The sequence below is a fragment of the Sturnira hondurensis genome, unplaced genomic scaffold, assembly GCF_014824575.4.
Source record: "Sturnira hondurensis isolate 20B ecotype Veracruz unplaced genomic scaffold, ASM1482457v3 Scaffold0021143, whole genome shotgun sequence".
NCBI classification, from domain to species: domain Eukaryota; kingdom Metazoa; phylum Chordata; class Mammalia; order Chiroptera; family Phyllostomidae; genus Sturnira; species Sturnira hondurensis.
This window is the reverse complement of record NW_028093774.1, coordinates 25844579-25864614: the sequence shown is the minus strand read 5'-3', so window position 1 is coordinate 25864614 and position 20036 is coordinate 25844579. Positions and strand designations below refer to the sequence as shown.

Sequence of the window (20036 nt, the reverse complement as noted above, 5' to 3'; positions counted from 1 at the left end):
AAATTGTGTGGTACCATTTCCTAAGATAAGGGATACTGGAAGAGGATCAGGTTGGAGGAAGGCAGATCATGGTATCCAGTCAGTACTTGTTGAAGTTAAGGTGCTTGTGAAACATTGAGTGGGAATGTGATATAGGCAGTTGAATACAGGGTGGGGCAAAAGTACAGTTCTTTGTATGTAAAGTAATGTAATAATTAGTAAATAACACAAGAATAAACTGTGTTTTGTGTACTCACAACTGTAAACCTATCTTTGCCCCACCCTAGTGGGTCTGTATGGGCGTGGAGCTTGGAGGATAGGTCTGCATGAGAAGTACACATTCGGGAATCATCAGTGTAAGTGTGATAGTCAAAGCCATGGGAATGATGAGCAATTGCTTAGAAAATGAGAAGATAAATATACCTAAGACCAAGTTCTGAGTGCAGCCAACATTTAAAGATGAGCCTAGACAATGATGAATATGAGAGGAAGCAACCACCAAAGTAGAAGAAAACCTGGTGGAGTATCCTATCACAATGTTAGTTCTTGTCTCATATATGCACATGAGGTGGGGGAACCCAAAAAAGCCCAGCGTTATCTTCTGGGTGGGCCCTGTGTAGTACGGGTTTCTCCTGTAAGATGAGCGTTCTAGGAACCCACCTGTATCAGTGGGCCAGCTGGAGTTGTTATGAGAGGCTGTGTTCGGCTTCAGTGAGTTTTTTAAAAGACTTTTTCAGCCCCTTTGCTCATTTTATGATGGGTGATTTATGAGCACACGTGCCCACACTGTGCTGAGTGTTCAGCATTTTTTGACCGAAAAAATGGCATGACCCCTGTGCCCCACCCTCTCTATTCACCTGATCTCACCCTGAGCGAAAGGCATCAAAATTTTTAAGTTCAAAACCTGTTCTGGGCAGTGGAAAAATGTCTTGATAGCACATTGCATGAAATGGAGAGAACTTTGAGGGTGACTAAAGTTTAAACATGTAGGAATAAATATATAATCTTTTATAAATTCATTTTGTTTCTGGGGGTCCCCTTTCATAATATTACTTCTGGAGTCTTTTTGTTTTGTTCATTTTATTATTTTTTTGAGAGTCACCAAATAGATTATTATAGTAATTACATTTATAATTACCATAGTGCCAATGAAGCACTTTAATGCTGACAGACTGGGAGGCCTTTACAGGCTTGATGAAGTGTCCCCATGTCCACCTATGTTGCCTGAGGATGGGTTGTGGACAATATTCACATATTTCTAAATCAGATGCAAACGACACTTCTTTGACAGTAGCTTTTCAAATTACTTTATGTGCCTGAATATAGCCTTAAAAAATCTGGGGTAACCCATGGTTTAGCTGAAATAAAAATTCAGTGGGTAAGGTTAGAGAAGAGTGGGCACCTTTATGGCTCATAAATGTTAATATGCTGGTGCTTCTACATCCTCTCAGAGGCAGAAGAGCCTTGGATTTGAGACACAGATTTATTACATTGTAAACTTTAAGTGGGAAGAAACTAAGTCTGTTCAGTTTACCGGTTTATTCCTAGAGCCAATCATAGTACGTGGCAGGCAATAGGCACTCTTAATTTATTGAATGAATGAGTTTTTATGATTTCATTCATAAAATTTCATTTATAAAAATGAAATTTTTTTTTAAAAAATGAAATTTTTAATGGGAGAGATTGCAAGAGACAAGCATTCTTATATATTACCAGTGAACATATAATCACATTAATCACACTGCAAAGATCTTTTTTCAAATAAGAGCTTTCCCAGTTTGCAAGGATTTGATACGGATATTTGTCAGCCTGTCACACCTGCCTGTTAGCCATTCTTCACAAACCAACCTCAGTCTGAAGTGAGAACCTGATCATGTCCTTCTTTGTTGCTCTTGGCTTAAACCCCAAACTTGAACAAGGCTCTTGATGATTTGGCCTCTGCTTACCTCTCTAGCCTCATGGCTTGCCACACCACGGCCACACTCCATCTTTGAACAGATTCTAAATGAACTCTTTGTTTTTTTGTAGTTTTGGTTAGTTTCCATTTCCTCCCTTTGTTGCTTCTTGACCTTTGGACATTCTCTGTCTTTGGCAGGAACATGCACATTTCCTTTGCTTGTCTAACAGCTATTTCAGATTTTAGCTCTTCCAGGGAGTCTTCCTGGGCCACAAAATCAAGGTCAGGTATACTGACTTTATATTTCCACTCTCTCTGTCATGGTATCTCTTATTCCTTGCCTAGTGATTGCCCGGTTTCTAGTCCTAACGGGTGACTGTAAGTACTGCGAGGGCAGGGGCTCCACCTGTTGCATCATGTCCCTGTAATCTAGCTCGGTCCCTGGCAAAGAGTTAATATTTGTTGAATAAATAAATAATAGAGAAAAAAGTTGGAATTGGTGTTCTGGCTGCTAAAATTTGAGGTTTAGAGTTGGTTTATGTTTTTGAATAGATTTGGTGTTGAAAAGAACTATGTCATTTTCTTGTGCAGGCCTACGAGATAAAGGCACAGAGGGCTGCTGCCGTCTCACCTGCGTTCCTACCCACAGCCCTCTCTGCACTGGATGAAGCCCTGCACGGTGGTGTGGCTTGCGGGTCCCTCACAGAGGTAACGGAGACACTCTCCACACCTTTCTTCCATCACATTACTTTCAGAGCGAGGGGGGGAAGTTTAGTTAAAAAAACACGATTTCATGGATATTCATGTGAGTTAAATTACGAGCACCTCAGGGCATGCTTCTCTAGTCAGTGTCTAATATAGTTGCTCTGCAAAAAAAAGTTTGAAAAAAATCCTTGTTGACTGACTGGTCTGCTTTGGTTGCTGTTTGAATTAATGTAGAAAATGATGAGTCTTATGAAATAACATTAAACAATTTGGGAGAATTAAAAAAGGATCATTACTTAGTGTATTAGGGAAGGAAATTTGAAATTTTATTAATATTTGGGAAAATAACAGTATTAAACTGAAATGAGCTATTTTTTACTTCCTGTTATGGATAGAGTTTGGTTCCAGGAAGTGATAGGTATTTGTTGTATATTGTTGCATAACAAATTACCTCAAAACTAAATGGCTTAAAACAACAAAAAACCCACTGATTTTATTTCTTTGGGAGTGGCTTAGCTTGGTGATACTGGTGAGGAACGCAGTATCTGAAGGCTTGGTGGGGCTGGCAGTTATTTCCAAGGGGGTCGCTCACGTGACGGGCAAGCTGTGCTGGCTGCGGGCAGGAGGTCGCAGTTCCTTGCCCTGCGGGCTCCCCACAGGCTGCCTGAGTCCTCTCACGTCGCGATGGCTGACCTGCACTTGGACGAGGGATCCGAAAGAGGGGAAGATGGAGGTGGGATACCTTTGAGGACTTAACTGTGGGAGTTACATATCCCTACTTCTGCCAAATTGTCTTGGCCAGTAGTGAGTCATCGAGTCCAGCCCACGTTCAAGGAAAGGGCAGTTGGGCTCTGCCCTTGGGAAGAAGTGTCGAGAAAAAATTTGAGGACATTGAAAAACCACCACGGTTCTTTCCCTTGAAAACGGCATTGGTGTGCTTACTGGTCCTGACGTGGTGAATCAATAGACTATTGTTACCAGCATACTCCTGAGGGGCTTCTCGCCTGAGAGTGCCAGGGGTGTGGATGCTTTAAGCAAACCTCCCAACAACGGCAGACTCTTGCACTGAGAGTCAAAAATTTAACTGTAAATTCTTCCTTTATGATCTAAAGCCTTGTTTTAGATACTAAGCCTTATGTTATTTCCTTCCTTCTGAGAAAGGTTTAAAATGTGTGTGTACTATGCCCAGTATTTGTCAGCTATGCCTAGTATTAGATAGTTGGTAAACAAATGAATAAAGCACTGTATTTTTCAGACTAAGACACCCCCCCCCAAATTTGGGAGGAATTATGGTTGTTAATGCTGCTGTTGAGTTCTGTTTACATTTACATTGATGAAATATTATGTTACTGATATTATTAAATATTTTACCACATTTTTTGCTTCAAAATTTTTTTTCATATTTTCCTCCTCTAAAACCTAGGTGCATCTTATGGTCTGAAAAATATGATAATCTAAAAAAACAAACAGAAAACCTGCTACTGCAGAGTACTGCCACCAGGTGGTGCCAGAATGCTAGTTCATATACTCTTTGTCTTTTAGTTGGACCTTTTTTTGCTCAGATAAGTTTTTAGTAGTGACCCATAGTTACAAACTAATTTAATAAACAAACAAAAATCGAATGTAAGGCAGATTAGTCAATAACTACTACTTCTTATTTTTTAAGTTTTAGAATAATTTTCAATACCTTTTCACTTAGTTTTTAGCAATTCTTTTGGAATCTAAGCAGTAGTTACAAGCCACTTAAGTGTTTTGTCATGATCTACTTGGCCAAATTGGAATATAAATCTCTGTTTATTAGGGCAGATTCTCTACTTTCTGTTTCAGCTACAGGTAGCCTTTTCAGTCTTCTTAGGATTTTTCAGCTAATTACAGGGAGTATTCTATTTACTTTTTATTAAAAAACAAAATTTTAGTATTTATTTTATGTGTACAGAATTAGGTATATCCTGCGTTTGTAAGCTGTGGACTCCTCCCTGGTCCTATCTTTGGTCTTATGTTTGGAGGTAATGTCCACCCTGAATTTCTACCATTTCTCTCCTTTTCCCCCTGTAGTTTCTTATGCTTATAGTTTTCCTTTTCCACCTACATGCATAAGAGATAAGACATTTTATTTAGTTTTGCTTATTTTTAGCTCTGTTAAATCAGGTATCTGTGGTTAAATCATATCGTAGTTCCTCTATCTGCTTCTTCCCCTCAGTATTGTTTTCTAAGATTTGTCCATGTTGTTGCAGTTAACAAGAGTATAATCCATTGCTGTATTATATTCCATTTTGAAGATAGGCTACAATTCATTTATCCCTTCTCTTGTGAATGAATATGTGGGATGCTTCCAGTTTGCTGCTAGTATAAATAAGTTCTGTGAAAGTGTTGCACATGTCTCCTGGATCATACGTACAGGTATTTCTTTAAGGCAGGGATTGGCAACGTACTTATTGCCCAGTGGTCAAATCTGGCTCAATGCCTGTTTTCACAAATAAAGTTTTACTGTAACACAGCTGTGCTCATTCGTTTACATTTTGTCTGTGGCTACAAGGCAGAGTCCAGTCAGCTGTGACACAGACCTCTGGTCTATAAAGCCTAAAATACTACTCTGGCCCACCTAAGGCATCCACTTCGGAGTGATTTGCTGGTTATAGGTTATGTGCATGTGTAACTTTGCAGGGTCAGGGCAATTTGTTTTCCAGAGTGGTGGTTTCTCTTTACATTCCTAGGAGTGATGCGCACGAATTCCTCTTGCTCCATATTTTCTTGCCTTGGTATAATCAGACTTCTTAATTTCTGCCCATCTTTGTGATATTTGTTTTCATTTTCCTGGTTACTAATGAGCTTAAATATCTTTTCATAAATCATTTGTCTATCTAAAAAATAATTTTATTAAGGTTCAATTTAAACACTATAAAATTCAACCATTGTAACTATATAATTTATAAATTTATATTAAATCATCACCTAACCCAGTTTTAGAACATTTCCATCATCCTAAAGTGTTCCCTTGTGCCCATTTGCAGTTACTCTCTGCTTCCATCCTTATCCCTGGGCACCCACACTGACCAGCTTTCTGTCTTAATAAATCTGCCTTTTCTAAACATCTCATACAAATTGAAGCATGTGGTATGCAGCTTTTGTATTCGGCTTCTTCACGCAGGGTGATGTATTTGAGGCCCATCGTCGCTGCTGCATGCGCAGGCGGTTTTCTCCTTGTCGGTGCTGAGCAGTGCCCTGCGGCGCGGCTGTGCGCATTTCCTGCGCCCCCTCGTCAGTCGGCGGACATCTGGGCTGCTCCCGTTTTTGTCTCTTGGCCATGATGCTGCTGTGAACATTCACAGACACATCTGTGTGAAGATAGGTTTTTATTTCTCTTGAGTAGATTCCTAGGAATAGAATGTCTAGATCATATGATGGTTATGAGTCTAATATTTAAGGAAGTGTCAGACTGCTTTCCAAACTGGCTGTAACTCTTTACATTCTCACCAGCAATGCACAATGAATTGTTTGTTTCTCCACACCTTCACCAAGACTTAGTATCATCTTTATTTTTTAATACTCACCCGAGGATATATTTACTGATTTTTTTTGAGAGAGGGAGAGAAACATTGATGAGAGAGAGAAACATTGATGAGAGAGAGAAACATTGATGAGTTGCCTCTAGAACACCTTTTGGTGTATGGGACACGATACTCCAACCAGCTGAGCTGCCCAGCCAGGGTTTCGTGTAACCTTTATTTTTTTTTAAAGATTTTAATTTATTTATCTTAGAAGGGAAGGAGAGAGAGAGAGAGAAATATCAATGTATGGTTGCCTCTCATGCGTCCCCCGCTGGGAACTGGGAACTGGCCTGCAACCTAGGCATGTGCCTTGACTGGGAATCGAACCGCGATTGTGTGGTTCGCAGGCCCGCACTCAATCCACTGAGCTACACCAGCCAGGGCTCGGTGTAACCTTTTTGATTTCAGCTATTCTAGGGGCTGTGTAGCTGTATTTCACTGAGGTTTTAATTTGCATTTTCTTGATGACTAGTGGTGTTGGACATCTCTGTTCATGTACTTATTGGCCATTTGATATTTTGTTTATTGAAGTATCTATTCAAATCTTTTGCCTATTTTTTAACTGGTTGTTTGTTTTGTTGTTTTTGAGTTATAAATGTTTTTTATATATTCTGGATATATAAAGTTCTTTCTCAGCTAAATGACTTATAATTATTTTCTTTCAGTCTGGGGCTTGTCTCTTCATTTTCTTAATGGTAGCTTTTGAACTTTAAAATTTTGGTGTTGTTCAGTCTATCAGGTCAGGCGGCTAAAATAGTCCCTTATATTGCCAAGTTAGGTTTACTTATGATTCTGTTATTTTTTTAAAAAATTTATTTATTTATTTTTAGAGAGAAGAGAAAGAAAAGGAGGGAAACAGAGAGAGGAAGAGAGAATCGGCTGCCTCTCACCCTCATCTGGGGACCTGGCCCACAACCCAGGCATGTGCCTGACTGGGAATTGAACCAGCGATGCTTTGGTTCACAGGCTGGCGCTCCATCCACTGAGCCACACCAGCCAGGGCTCTTTTTTAGCACTTGTATAGGGTGTTTTTACTATTAATGCCTGAGTTCCTACTGCCTCGTTTACACTTTACCTTTTTATTTTGGAATAATCTGAACTTCAGGAACTTTTAATATTGTTGCTTTTCCAGAGTACTTATTTACAGTGTTATTTTTATTTGTATGCCCCTTGTTTCTTCAAATTATGAAAATATTCAATATTACATTTAAGGAATATGATTTTTCTACTTAATTGATTTTTTAATTAATGAACACCAGTGATTCTTTTACTTTCAAAGTTTTTTCTTAATGTTTTTAAAGTCGTATCTCTGATGTCTATATACCTACATATTTATATATTGTTTTTTTAATATGTTGCTGTTTAACAAATCATTTCACAGCTTAGTGCCTAAAACAACAGTGAATATTTATCTCACGGTCCTGTGAGTCAGGAATTCAGGAGCGGCTTAGCTGGGTGTTTCTGGTTATGACTTCTCAGGAAATTTCCATCAAGATGCCAACTGAAGCGCAGTCACCTGACCACTGGACTGGAGCCGGGGCGGTGCTTTGAGATGGCTGACTGACGTGGCTGGTCCTGACTGTCAGCAGTTACTGGCCACAAGGCCCTCGCCGCATGTCTGCCTGAGTGTCTTCATGACACGGCAGCTGGCGTTCCCTAGAGTAAGTGGTGTAAGAGAACAAAGTAGAAATGGCGTGTCTTTTATGGCGTAGCCTTGAAGTTAAATGCTGTCACTTACTTCTCTTGTGTTCTGTTACACAGACATGCGTGACGCAGGGTGGGGGCACGAATACCAAAGTGAGGATCACAGGGTCCTGCTTAGAGGCTGGTTATCACTATTAACGTGTTTTTTTATACATGTATGTAAGCATGCATGTATGTGCATATGTGTATACAGTTTTTTAAAAACTTTACTTTATTGCCTCTCCATTCCTTGAGACTTTTTGGAAGGTAGGATTTTTAAAATGTCCTTCCAGAGATGTTCTGCTGTGATCCCTGGAACCTGTGAATATGATTAGCTGCCGTTCCCACGATTATGGTATGTTCTGTGGCACAGTCGACTTTAAGATAGGGAGATTATCCCAGTCTAAGCTCATGAGCCCTTAAAAGCAGTGAGCTTTCTCTGGCTAAAGACGAAGAGAAGCCAGAAAGATTCAAAACATGGGGATTCAGAACAGGGAAGGGGCCTTGTGAGAAGGAATGGAGGGGCCTCTAGGGGCAGTGAGCAGCCTTTGGATGACAGCCAGAAGGAAATAGGGAGCTCAGCCCCACCGCCTCGGAGAAGTGGATTTTCCCAGCAGCCTGAGTGAGGCTGGACGTTGGTGCTCCCCTACCCTCAGCCTCCAGATAGGAAGTAGCTCGGCGGACACTCTGAGTCCAGCGGGACTGCTAACCTGCAGAATCGTGAGATAAAAATGGGTGCTGTTTTAAGTTGTTCAGATTGTGGTAATTTGTTACATAGCAATAGAGACCTAATGCAGATATCACTGGAGTTGGCTAATTAATTGCATTGCACCATCTTTGTTTCTGGTTAAGAGGTCAAACGTAGAGCCCAGACATCAGGTAGAATTTAGCTCTGGTGGAGGTGAGGGATAAGGCAACCAGCTGAGTAAACTTGGACTAGGAGATGACTGAAGGAGGAAGAATAAATCTGGAAACACTCTGCTGTCATTTGTATAGCTGCTCGTTCCTGACTCCACTTCAAAGCTCCCTAATTTATTTATCATCAGTTTTGATTTATGTGAACTTCACCGAATCTGTGTCTAGTCAGTTCCAGCACCAAGATTAAAAGTGGAGCTAGAGAAGCACTGCTTGTGCCCAAAGCCCGAGCAGCAGAGGGGAAAGCAAAGAGAGACCAGCTCTGCCGAGTCACCGGTGGAAGCAAACAGCAGGGTGCTGTCCCCTCCCCGAGGACATCCCATTCCTCATTCGTGGGGTGTATAAGCAGATGATTCGGCATCTGTTCTAACTGAATATTGGTAGCAAAGATATGTTTGAAGCTTAAACTTTGAAAGTTTGCATTATGTGGAGATCAAACCACATGCCGGTAGCCCTGCCATATGAGAACAATACAGATCAGATCAGTGTTTCTCAACCCTTTTTTCATGATCCCCTCCTAAAGGGCTGAGTTCACAGACCTTTCTTCCTTAATCACCCCACCATGAGATTTGAATACCACACATAGACCGTATATGTTTATGTACAGTATGTACATCTGTGCTTTCTACATAAAAACAGTAAAACTATTCCGCTCCCCAATCAACCACATTTTATTCTGGGGTTAGTATCACCCCTGCTGGGAACATACGACAAAGATGCTAATGTGATTAGGGAAAATTACGAATCTATTTGAAGGGATCATCAAAAAAGGTATTTTCATACTGTAATCCAGAGATTACAGGACTAGAGAACTGGCCCACATTCAAGTTAACAAAAAGAGATTTAACAGTAGCATGTCTTAGCTCAAGAGTATCCCTAGAAGAGAAAACCTGGGAAGCACGGTCAAACCTTTGCAACATTTAAGAATGATGATTATACCCAGGTCCTCGCTCTAAGTATTACTGAGTTGGCCAAACAGTTTTTTGTTTTTTGTTTCTTTAGGATGGCTCTAGTAGGGCTTAGTTGTCTTTAACTTTTATTGGAAACAATTTTGTTAGATTATATTGTGACAGCTGTCATATCAACATGCATTTAAAAAAACATCAAAATTGGCAAATTTTTGTATAGCCATTTTAATATTGAGGGTGGAAGAAAATAAGCAACATTTCTGGCATATTACACTATTATTTCAAGAATGGTAAAGATGCAACTGAATTGCAAAAAGTTAAAAAAGACGTGTGCAGTGTATAGAGAAGGTGCTGTGACTGATCGAATGTGTTAAAAGGGGTTTGTGAACTTTTTTCTTGTTAGACAATGCTCCGTGGTCGGGTAGACCAGTTGAAGTTGATAGCAATCAAATTGAGACATTGAGAACACTCAGCACTATACCACACACGAGATAGCTGACATGCTCAAACTAGCCAAATCAATGAAGTTATTGGTGAAAATGAAAAAGATGTCTTTTATGGAAAAAACTAAATGGACATTTTGGCCAACCCAATGAAAACAATATAGCACATTCTACATTGCATTTCGTTCATGTTCACATTTGCAGGAGGCCTGCGGTCCTCCTTGAGTGAGGCAGTTCTGCTTTGGAAGGGACTATCCTGTCCCAAACAGGTAGAGACCAGATGACAGAGTCCTATCTTGGCATCCTAACCTTCCCTCAGAACAGCTGCATGTTACAGTTCCATTTCTTTCCATGGACAGAGTTTGCCATGGTCCCTGGGCTCACGAGGGTGGTAAACTCAAATGCTTGCACAGGCCGGGCATGTGATGGAAGTGCATCAGCAGTGAGGTGTAAGACACACTGTTCCACTAGTTAATTTTGGTTGCCGACACTGCTTACAACAGCAGCAAAATGTGTTTTTCTTGCTCACAGATCTGCAGGCCGGTCAAGGTGGGGTCTCATCTCCTGGCTGCAGCCAGGTTCCAGTGAAGTCCATGTTCCGGTGAAGTCCATGTGCAATGGCAGCAGTAGGGAGACTAGGGAGGTTTCTCACTGGTGCTCCTTGGCTGGAGTCTGCTCCCCAGTGTTTTGAAAGGCAGGGTAGTCAGGCCCTAATGTACGAGTTTAGCATATGTGGTTGACTGGAAACATCTTTCTTTCTCCATAAAGGTTTTGTAGAGTCTTTCATATGTTACATGTTGCTTGATTGTTAAATGAACGATTATATCCCTTGATACTGTTTAAATTTTTTATTTTAACTGTGAAACTTGGGACATTTGTCATTTCCATGTCCTCCTGCTTTATTTTTTTTTTTAGTTGTTCCCCTTCTTTTTCTTTCCCTCCCTTCTTATTTACTTCAGAAACAGTAGTGGTCAATGTGACAGGGACTGGTGTAGTGAATCCAAGATACAGAATTTTCCACATGCTGATGTGAAGTAATTTAAGATCAAGGCAAAGTGCTCTCTGGCTTTTCTGAGATTGTTGGCTTTTGGGGGGGGGGGTTCATTTGTTTATTTTAGGATTTAGAAAGTTATTTGCTTTTGAAATGAATTTTAATTATATTTCTACACAATTGTGGAGCAAATGGAGACAAATAGAGGCTGGTTAGGGGCTGGAAGTTTGGGGGTGGTCATTAAAAAAAAAGGTAAAAGTTTCCACATGCTTTTTTCTCAGATGAGAACCAGGCAGTCCATAAATTGTCTTCTGCAAAGTGTTGGGTGGGAAGTTTGCCCCGTCCTGTCCTCCCCGCCTTGAGTGTGGGGAGAATTTAGCTTGGTAGATATTAGATCCTAACTGGTCAGGGTTTCTCATTCATTGCAACCATTTAGTATCATTTAAGATTAAAATGATTAGGCTTCATTTTTACTTTAGCACAGGTAGACTTTCTTTTCTTAGGAGTAATTCTCTTTCCTTTTTAAACCAATTATTAATACCCTGCATTTGCTTCCTTGTTGACATTTGAGTGATCTGCGCTAGTTATTTTCTTTCAGTTCTTTCACATTTTGCAGGCAGGGTTGAAACTCGGGTTCTAACTATCTGAAGCCAATCATATTTTACTGGTATCTTCTGTGTGTAAATGTTGTATTCATTCTGTGTTTCCAAGACACAAATAACTTCAAATATTCTGGTTTGGCGTATTCTCTCTTTCTAACCACGTTGGAGCTGAACCTGGGAACCGAACACAACTTGAAATTTTGTGGTTTGGCTGCTAGAATTCAGAGCTAAACTATCTGAAGCTAAAAATTATTAATGTTGAAATGTTTTAACGTACTATGTAAACCTGAAAAAATAATACAATTTAATTTTTATCTAGACGTCAGATGTATGATGAGTGCTTAAAAATGATACCAATGTTGTTAATTTTATAAAAAGCTGAATGGTAGAGAGTAGAATTTTTTTAAAAATATGACTTTTTAAAGTATATTTTATTGATTATGCTATTACAGTTATCCCATTTTTTCTCCCCTTTCTTCCCTTCCACCCCCTATTCCCACCAGCATCCTCCCGCCCCTTAGTTCACATCCATGGGTCATGCATATAAGTTCTTTGACTTCTCTATTTCCCATTCTATTCTTAACCTCCCCCTGTCTATTTTGTGCCTACCAATTATGCTTATTCCCTGTACCTTTTCCCCCATTCCCTTCCTGCCCACTCCCCACTGATAACCCTCCATGTGATCTCCATTACTGTGGTTCTGTTCCTCTTCTAGTTGTTTGCTTAGTTTGTTGTTATTCTTGTTTCTTTTTAGGTTTGGTTGTTAATAGTTGTGAGTTTGTTGTCATTTTACTGTTCATAGTTTTTTAAAAAATGTATTTCATTGATTATGCCATTATAGTTGTCCCATTCCCCCCCTTGACTCCCCTCCACCCTGCACACCCCTCCCCCACCATTGTTCCCCTTTTGTTCATGTCCATGTGGCACAAGTTCTTTAGATTCTGTATTTCCCATAGTATCCCTGCCCTCCCCCCTGTCTATTTTTTACCTACTGTCTATGCTACTTATTCTCTGTACCTTCTCCCCCTTCTCCTCCTTCCACTCCCCTGTTGCTAACCCGCCATGTGATCTCCATTTCTGTGGTTCTGCTCCCGATCTAGTTATCTTTTTAGTTCACTTTTGTTTTAGGTGTGGTTGTTAATAACTGTGAGTTTGTTGTCCTTTCACTGTTCACATTTTTTATCTTCTTTTTCTTAGATAAGTCCCTTTAACATGTCATATAATAAAGGCTTTGTGATGATGAACTCCTTTAGTTTTTCCTTGTCTGGGAAGCACTTTATCTGCCCTTCAATTTTGAAAGATAGTTATGCTGGATAGAGTAATCTTGGATGTAGATCCTTGCTTTTTATGACTTTGAATACTTCTTTCCAGAACCTTCTTGCCTCAAGGTTTAAGAAATCAGCTGATAGTCTTATGGGAACTCCTTTGTAGGTAACTCTTTCCTTTTCTCTTTCTGCTTTTAAGATTCTCTCCTTATCTTTAATCTTGGGTAATGTAATTAAGATGTGTCCTGGTGTGTTCCTCCTGGGATCCAACTTCTTTGGGATACTCTGAGCTTCCTGGACTTCCCTGAAGTCTATATTTCCTTTGCCAGACTGAAGAAGTTCTCCTTCGTTATTTGTTCAAATAAGTTTTCAAATTCTTGCTCTTCCTCTTCTCGTTCTGGTACCCCTGTGCTTCAGATGTTGGAACATTTAAAGTTGTCCCAGAAGTTCCTAAGCCTCTCCTCATTTTTTTGAGTTCCTGTTTCTTCATTCTGTTCTGGTTGAATGTTTAGTTCTTCCTTCTGCTCCAAATCGTTTATTTGAGTCCCAGTTTCCTTTCCTTCACTGTTGGTTCCCTGTGTATTTTCTTTTATTTCACTTTGTATAGTCTTCACTTCTTCCTTTATTTTGCATCTAAAATCAACCATTTATGTGAGCATCCTGATTACTAGTGATTTGAACTCTGCATCTTATAGGTTGGCTGTCTCTTTGTCAGTTAGTTCTTTTTCTGAAATTCTGATCTCTTCTTTTATTTGGGCAGTTTTTCTTTGAGTGTACCTGTTATATTGTAAGGTGTGGAGCCTTAGGTATTTGCCAGGGCAAGGCAACCCATATGGCTGCATCATGGTGCTGTATTTGGGGGATGGGTGAGAGGGAGCAATGCTGTTTGCTCAGTTTTCACCCCGCCTTCAGTCACTTCCCCTGCTACCCACAAGCAAATTGCATCCTTCGAGGTGCTGCTCTGCTGCTGATTCCTGGGTGGGTGGCTTGTATACATTCTGGGACCTCATGGGCCCCTTCAGTGGATTCTCCTGTGAGGCTGGGAGTTTCTCTCACCACCACAATCCCTACAGGTTTTTACAACCAGAGATTTTTGAAGATTTCTTTTCCCACGCTGGAACCCTGGGTGGCACGATCTCTCTCACTCCCTAGTTGTTCCTTCTGGTTTGTCCGCACACCAATGTGGGACCACCCAGTCCACCAGCCACCGTCTTGCCATGCATCCTCTCCACCCTGGCTTCCCCTGTCCGCCCCTCCTACTGGTCTGGGTGAATGTTTCTTCTTTTAACTCCTTTTAACTGTATCAAAGTCTTTTGATACAGTTTGATTTTCTGGCAGTTCTGGTTGTTTTTGTTTTTAAATTGGTGGTTGTCCTCCTTGTGGTTGTGCGAGGAAACAAAGTGTGTCTACCTACACCTCCATCTTGAAAAGCCAACCTCTTTACATAAGACATAGAGTTTTTATAGTGCTGTGATGAGGTGGGGAGTGACTTGAAGTTCAGTTGAATTACAAGAGCTTCTTTGGTTATCTCACAGCAAATATTGTAAAAACATTGTTGAATTTAAAGATAATGAAGCCTGGGGCATGCTCTTGATAGAAAAGATTTGCTGATCTTTTCTTTATGACAAGTGGCTATTCGACAGGCCTCATAGCAGATTAAAACCAACCAACCTACCAGCCAACCAGCGGAACACTCGTACTCCAGCCCTTCCAAGTAAAGATGCTGTTTTAACAGTGAGTGAGAGAGTAACTGCCTTGTTAAAGACAGAGATTCAGATACAGAGAATTTTTATGTCGCTTCTTGGAAATGTTTCTTTTATAATGTGATTTTTGTTGTAAGAGATACATGTGCCTAATGACAACTTTGGTATCTGCACCCTGTGAAAAGTGTGTACGAGTATTTTCTATACCGTTGAAACTTTACAAGTAATTTCAGTTAATTTTTAAATCAATTATTAAGAATGTAAAAATGCAATATCTTTTGATTACTTTGCAAGAACAACTGACAGGAGGGAAGATAGGAATTTATTAGATAAAATCCAACAAAAATGAACTGATGGGAGTTATCAGAAAATGAGAGCAGTGGTTTAGTAAGTACAGAAATGATGCATTACTTTAATCCCAGTCCTCACATCGTTGCACTTCTCCCTTGCCCTGCTATGCAGCCGTTACAGTTAAGTGCTGNCAGAGATTCAGATACAGAGAATTTTTATGTCGCTTCTTGGAAATGTTTCTTTTATAATGTGATTTTTGTTGTAAGAGATACATGTGCCTAATGACAACTTTGGTATCTGCACCCTGTGAAAAGCGTGTAAGAGTATTTTCTATACCGTTGAAACTTTACAAGTAATTTCAGTTAATTTTTAAATCAATTATTAAGAAAGTAAAAATGCAATATCTTTTGATTACTTTGCAAGAACAACTGACAGGAGGGAAGATAGAAATTTATTAGATAAAATCCAACAAAAATGAACTGATGGGAGTTATCAGAAAATGAGAGCAGTGATTTAGTAAGTACAGAAATGATGCATTACTTTAATTCCAGTCCTCACATCGTTGCACTTCTCCCTTGCCCTGCTATGCAGCCGTTACAGTTAAGTGCTGTAATGAGCAGAATTTAGGACCTGACATTTCGATCACCTAATTACAAAATACTGAAATCAATATTTAAAAAATAATGTAATTTCATTTATTTAAAAAATTACCATTGCTCCACTATCGGTATTAATAATCTTTATGAGAGTGGAAAGACCTGTACAACTAACTGTTGGTGGCAAAACAGCATTAGATATTAATTGGACTGGTGGGGTCAGATCAAACCTGGGTTCAGCAACCTCAGTACTTGAGTTCTGGCTAAGAAAGAATTTGGAGCCAAGACTCAAATTATAAGAGAAAGTTTATTTAGAAAGTCACAGAGGTAGAACAACTGAGTCGTAGAAGAAAAGGGCTCAGGAAACAAGTTACAGAGGCAATGAAGGGCCCTTAGAGCTTCGGAGAAAGAGAGAGGCAAGGAACAGGTGCCTGAGAGAAGCGGGTGGGGAAAGGCAGGGGTGTGCTCTGGAGAGAGAGCCCCTTGGGTTCTTCGTCTTGAAGGCTTTCGTTTGCTCCCCAAAGGTGGGGTTTCTGGGGAGGTCCCCAGGAGGATCTCAGTGGAATACTCATCCGTTTTCCAGGTGTGCCTCTCAGGGTCGTGGTTTCCACCGATTGGTTGGTGCTAGGTGAGGGGGTCATAGTGCATCTGGTCCTGATGTCAGCGGTACAGTCACTTGTCTGGTTTTGCTGCTTTTCTGTGTCTGGACTGAAACACAACTGAGGCCTAGATGTCATCCCAAGGTTCTTTTTTAAAAAATTTTTTTAAATTTAATTATTGTTCAAGTACAGTTTTCCATCCCTACTCCTTTCCCAGCCCACCCCCCTCATCCCAAGGTTTAACGCTTAAGGGAGTGGTTGTGCCAGGGCCCACATGGGAGTCACGTGAGGCCACCCTTCGGTTCCCGGTTCCTCCTCCAAGGGGGTCTACTAGTGACAGGTCTACTAGTGACTAGTGACAGGCCAGGGGAAGAAAGGTCAGGGGAGGGTCCCGGCTGCATGATCAGCAATGTGGAAGGTCAGGAGAGGATTTAAACCTCAGCGCCAGGGATATGAAATGTCAGGGTTGAAATGGCATGACCAGCGATGTGCTTTGGGAGAAAGGTCACCCTGGGAACAAGGTCCTTGTTCTTCTACTTGCTTAGCACTGTGGGCTTTCCACCTTTGGACCTTCTGTACCTGGCTATCACCCTGGCTCTGCTGGTGTCTAACTGCCTACCATGAAACTAAGATGTGAAACTATTTTTAAATGCTTGTAACGTTTCATTCTTTTGAATCCCTATTCTATGTATGTTTTATGTTGCAGTACTGTATAGAATGTATAGTAAAAAATGTACATAATAAATGTGCATATAGTGGAGGGCCACACTAAACTTTTGTTCATTTGGTTTGTCAGAGTACATAATCAACGTTTGGAGACCTGTTCACTGATCACTCATGATCTGGCAAACTATTACTGGGAGTAGCAACTACTTATCCTTAAAGTCGAAATCACTGTTTTAGAGATTATAAATCAGCACGAAGTATTTTTAACTCATGAGCTTTTATTTTTTAATGTGGAGCCTTGATAAATGAAGTTTAGCTTTAGTGTAAATTCCAAAACAGCGGTTCTCAAAAGTGTAGAGTGTGCCTTGACTGTCGTGGCTCAGCTGGCTGGGCGTTGTCCTACAAAGCGAGAGGTCGCTGGTTTGGTTTCCGGTCACAGTGTGTACCAGGGTTACAGGTTCGGTCCCCAGTAGGGGTGCATATAAGACAACCAATTGATGTTTCTCACTCATATTGATGTTTCTCTCCCTTTCCATCACCCTCCATTCCCTTCTCTCTAAAAATAAACAAACAAACAAGCAAATAAAGAAATAAAATCTTTATTAAAAAGAGTAGAGCAGCACCAGCATCACGGAGGAACATAGTAGAAATGTGCATTTCCAGGCCACGTCTCAGACCTGTTGAACCAGAGATACTGCCTAACAAGGTGGCTGGGTAATTCTAGTGCTCGCTCAAGTTCAAGAACTGCTGGCCTAACTGATTTAGACCGATGGGTCATCCCTTCTTCCTGTTTCATGATTTGTCTGAGCCAGTTTCTTCCTATCTCTGGTATGTCTCAGTCTTAGCCCAGACTTTTTCCATCTCTGCCTGAGATTTTCTTCTCTTCTTTCTTCCTCTTTTTCCTCTCCCTGTTGTGAAACATTGTTCCTTCGTGTTATTTTCACAAGAGGGGTAGTGTTTTGGTTCTTATCTTTTGGATGCCAGCCAATGTGACATATTTAAAGGGAACATTTGTAACATTTTAAAAGTAGTATTTGTAAACTACTTTTAGTTGGACTGGTATAAGCATGATTAATATTCTGTTTTTCTGCCTATACCTTCTTATTTATTTATTTAGACATGTAGGCAGGCAAAGGAAGGCAAAGGAAATCACACATGACCTTCTGCCCTGAAAAGCTGAGGCATGCCAGATTTTATTCCAAGTTCCACCTATACCCTCTTGATTTCAAATTTTATAATCTTGAAATACCTCTCTACCAACTAATTTCAAAATGGACATTTTAAAGTATGAGTTATTTAGATTCAGCAATTGTTGAATTTTGTTATATTTGCTTTGTCTTTCTATACATATACATATACCCACATACACACACTTTTTTGCTGAACTATTTGATAGCAAATTGTATACATTAGTACCCTTACCCCTGAATACTGTACACCTAAGAATAAAGGTCAAAGTAGCTTTTAAAGGTGCTAGTACTAAATTGTTCTAAAAGGCCAATTCTTAGCAAATGTTAAGCCATTATTAAAGCCTCTTAAATATTTTCTTTTTTTAAAAAGGTTTATTTATTTATTTATTTTTAGAGGGGAAGAGAGGGAGAAAGAGTCAAGAGAAACATCATTGTGTGGTTGCCTCTTGTGCACACCCCCTGCTAGGGACCAGGCCTGCAACCCAGGCATGTACCCTGACTGGGAATTGAACTGATGACCCTTTGGTTTGCAGGCTGGCACTCAATCCACTGAGCCACACCAGCCAGGGCAACCTCTTAAGTATTTTCAAGATCCTTTCATAAATGCATTACCGAGGAATAGAAAAGTTGTGAATGTATAAATGAATCCTCTAGTCTTAACCAAAATTTTTCACCTGAACTCCAGAACACACAGGATGATTTGAGTGACCATTTTCTTGTTTCTCCCAAGGATAGCCCATAACTAGTACTTTTCTGCATGAGTAGGGGAAAAGTGAATTCATTATGTACAATGGAAATCTAGGAATCCAGGTTAGTTGGACTGTGTGTTGGCAAGTTTTTAAAGGATTGTGCTTTGACTAGCTTGTAATGTTTATACAAATAACTTGTTATTTTTTATTTTAGATTACAGGTCCACCAGGTTGTGGAAAAACTCAGTTTTGTATAATGATGAGTGTCTTGGCCACTTTGCCCACCAGCATGGGGGGATTGGAAGGAGCTGTTGTGTACATCGACACAGAATCAGCGTTTAGTGCTGAAAGGTAGGAGGCGTTACTACTTTCCATTATAACAGTTTAGTTGTGACATAGATAGTATGTAACATTTTCAAATAGGTTAACATTTACTCTTTTTTGAGAACACAGAATGCTACTGTTTTAAAGGCATTTTCCTTTAAAAATTGACAGAGGAAGCAGTTTCTTTTTATCTTGTCTGTTTATTGGTTTAAGTGGGGTTCCTAGATACGATATGTTTTGCAGGAAGTCAGGAAGAAAGAAGTTCAAGTAAGAGAGAGAATGTAAGTGGAAAATGGGGAAAAGGGAAAACTAGTAAGAAAGAGAGGAAGTAAGCTGTTTTGTAACTAATTTCTAGTTGGATATAAAATGTTAGTGAATAGAAACATTATAAATTTCTGAACATTTTTTCACTCCCCTCCCCTGAACATTTTTTTTTGATTGAGAAGTATTTCACTTTAATCTTTGAAATAATACGGTATTCATTGTAAGAAACACACTGATAGTAAGTGTATCTTTGCTTGGAAAGAAAAGATTTCCTTAGTTGGGAAAGGAACTTTTGTAAGAGGCATTTTGTCATTTGTGTATTTCTGTACACCTGAAAATAAGTTTGGTCCTCATCCTTCTCTGCTCTGATTGATACTCATAAGCAGGAGTGCTTGTCTATTTAGACTCTGACTCTATCCTGATCTCTTAGTCAGGTTGTGGTATAGGTACAGGCCTTTGAGTCTTTCTCTCACTATGTTGTTATGAATCAGATCTCTCCCTTCTCTCAGTGAATACTCCTTAAAGCGTATTCCCTGACCAGACAGGTTCCACATCGATTATTCTGTGTAGAGTGTATTTGCTTCGTTCTATATCTCTTGGTTATCTATTCTAAGTATATGCTACTGGTTCGTCAGCAATTTGAGTTTGTGGTATGGCTTTGTATCTTCAAAGCCAAATCCAGTGACTGACACATAAAAACCTCAGTGTGTTGATAAATGAATGGATGGGTGTTACTGTCAGATAGTGAAATTCTGATATTACTTTTTCTCTTTTAATT

At 39.9% G+C, this 20036-nt stretch overlaps 1 protein-coding gene across 4 annotated transcripts in view; it reads left to right on the top strand.

Moving 5' to 3' along the window:
• Positions 1 to 20036, top strand: part of RAD51B (RAD51 paralog B) — a 519294-nt gene that overhangs the window by 6984 nt on the left and 492274 nt on the right. For 3 of the 4 annotated variants that reach the window (XM_037031686.1, XM_037031684.1, XM_037031685.1), the window contains exons 4-5: positions 2468 to 2584; positions 18885 to 19021. In XM_037031686.1, coding sequence (XP_036887581.1) covers positions 2468 to 2584; positions 18885 to 19021 — 254 coding nt within the window. Of the gene's footprint in view, positions 1 to 2074; positions 2159 to 2467; positions 2585 to 18884; positions 19022 to 20036 lie in introns of all 4 variants that reach the window. The other variant, XM_037031687.1, reaches the window with a different exon arrangement.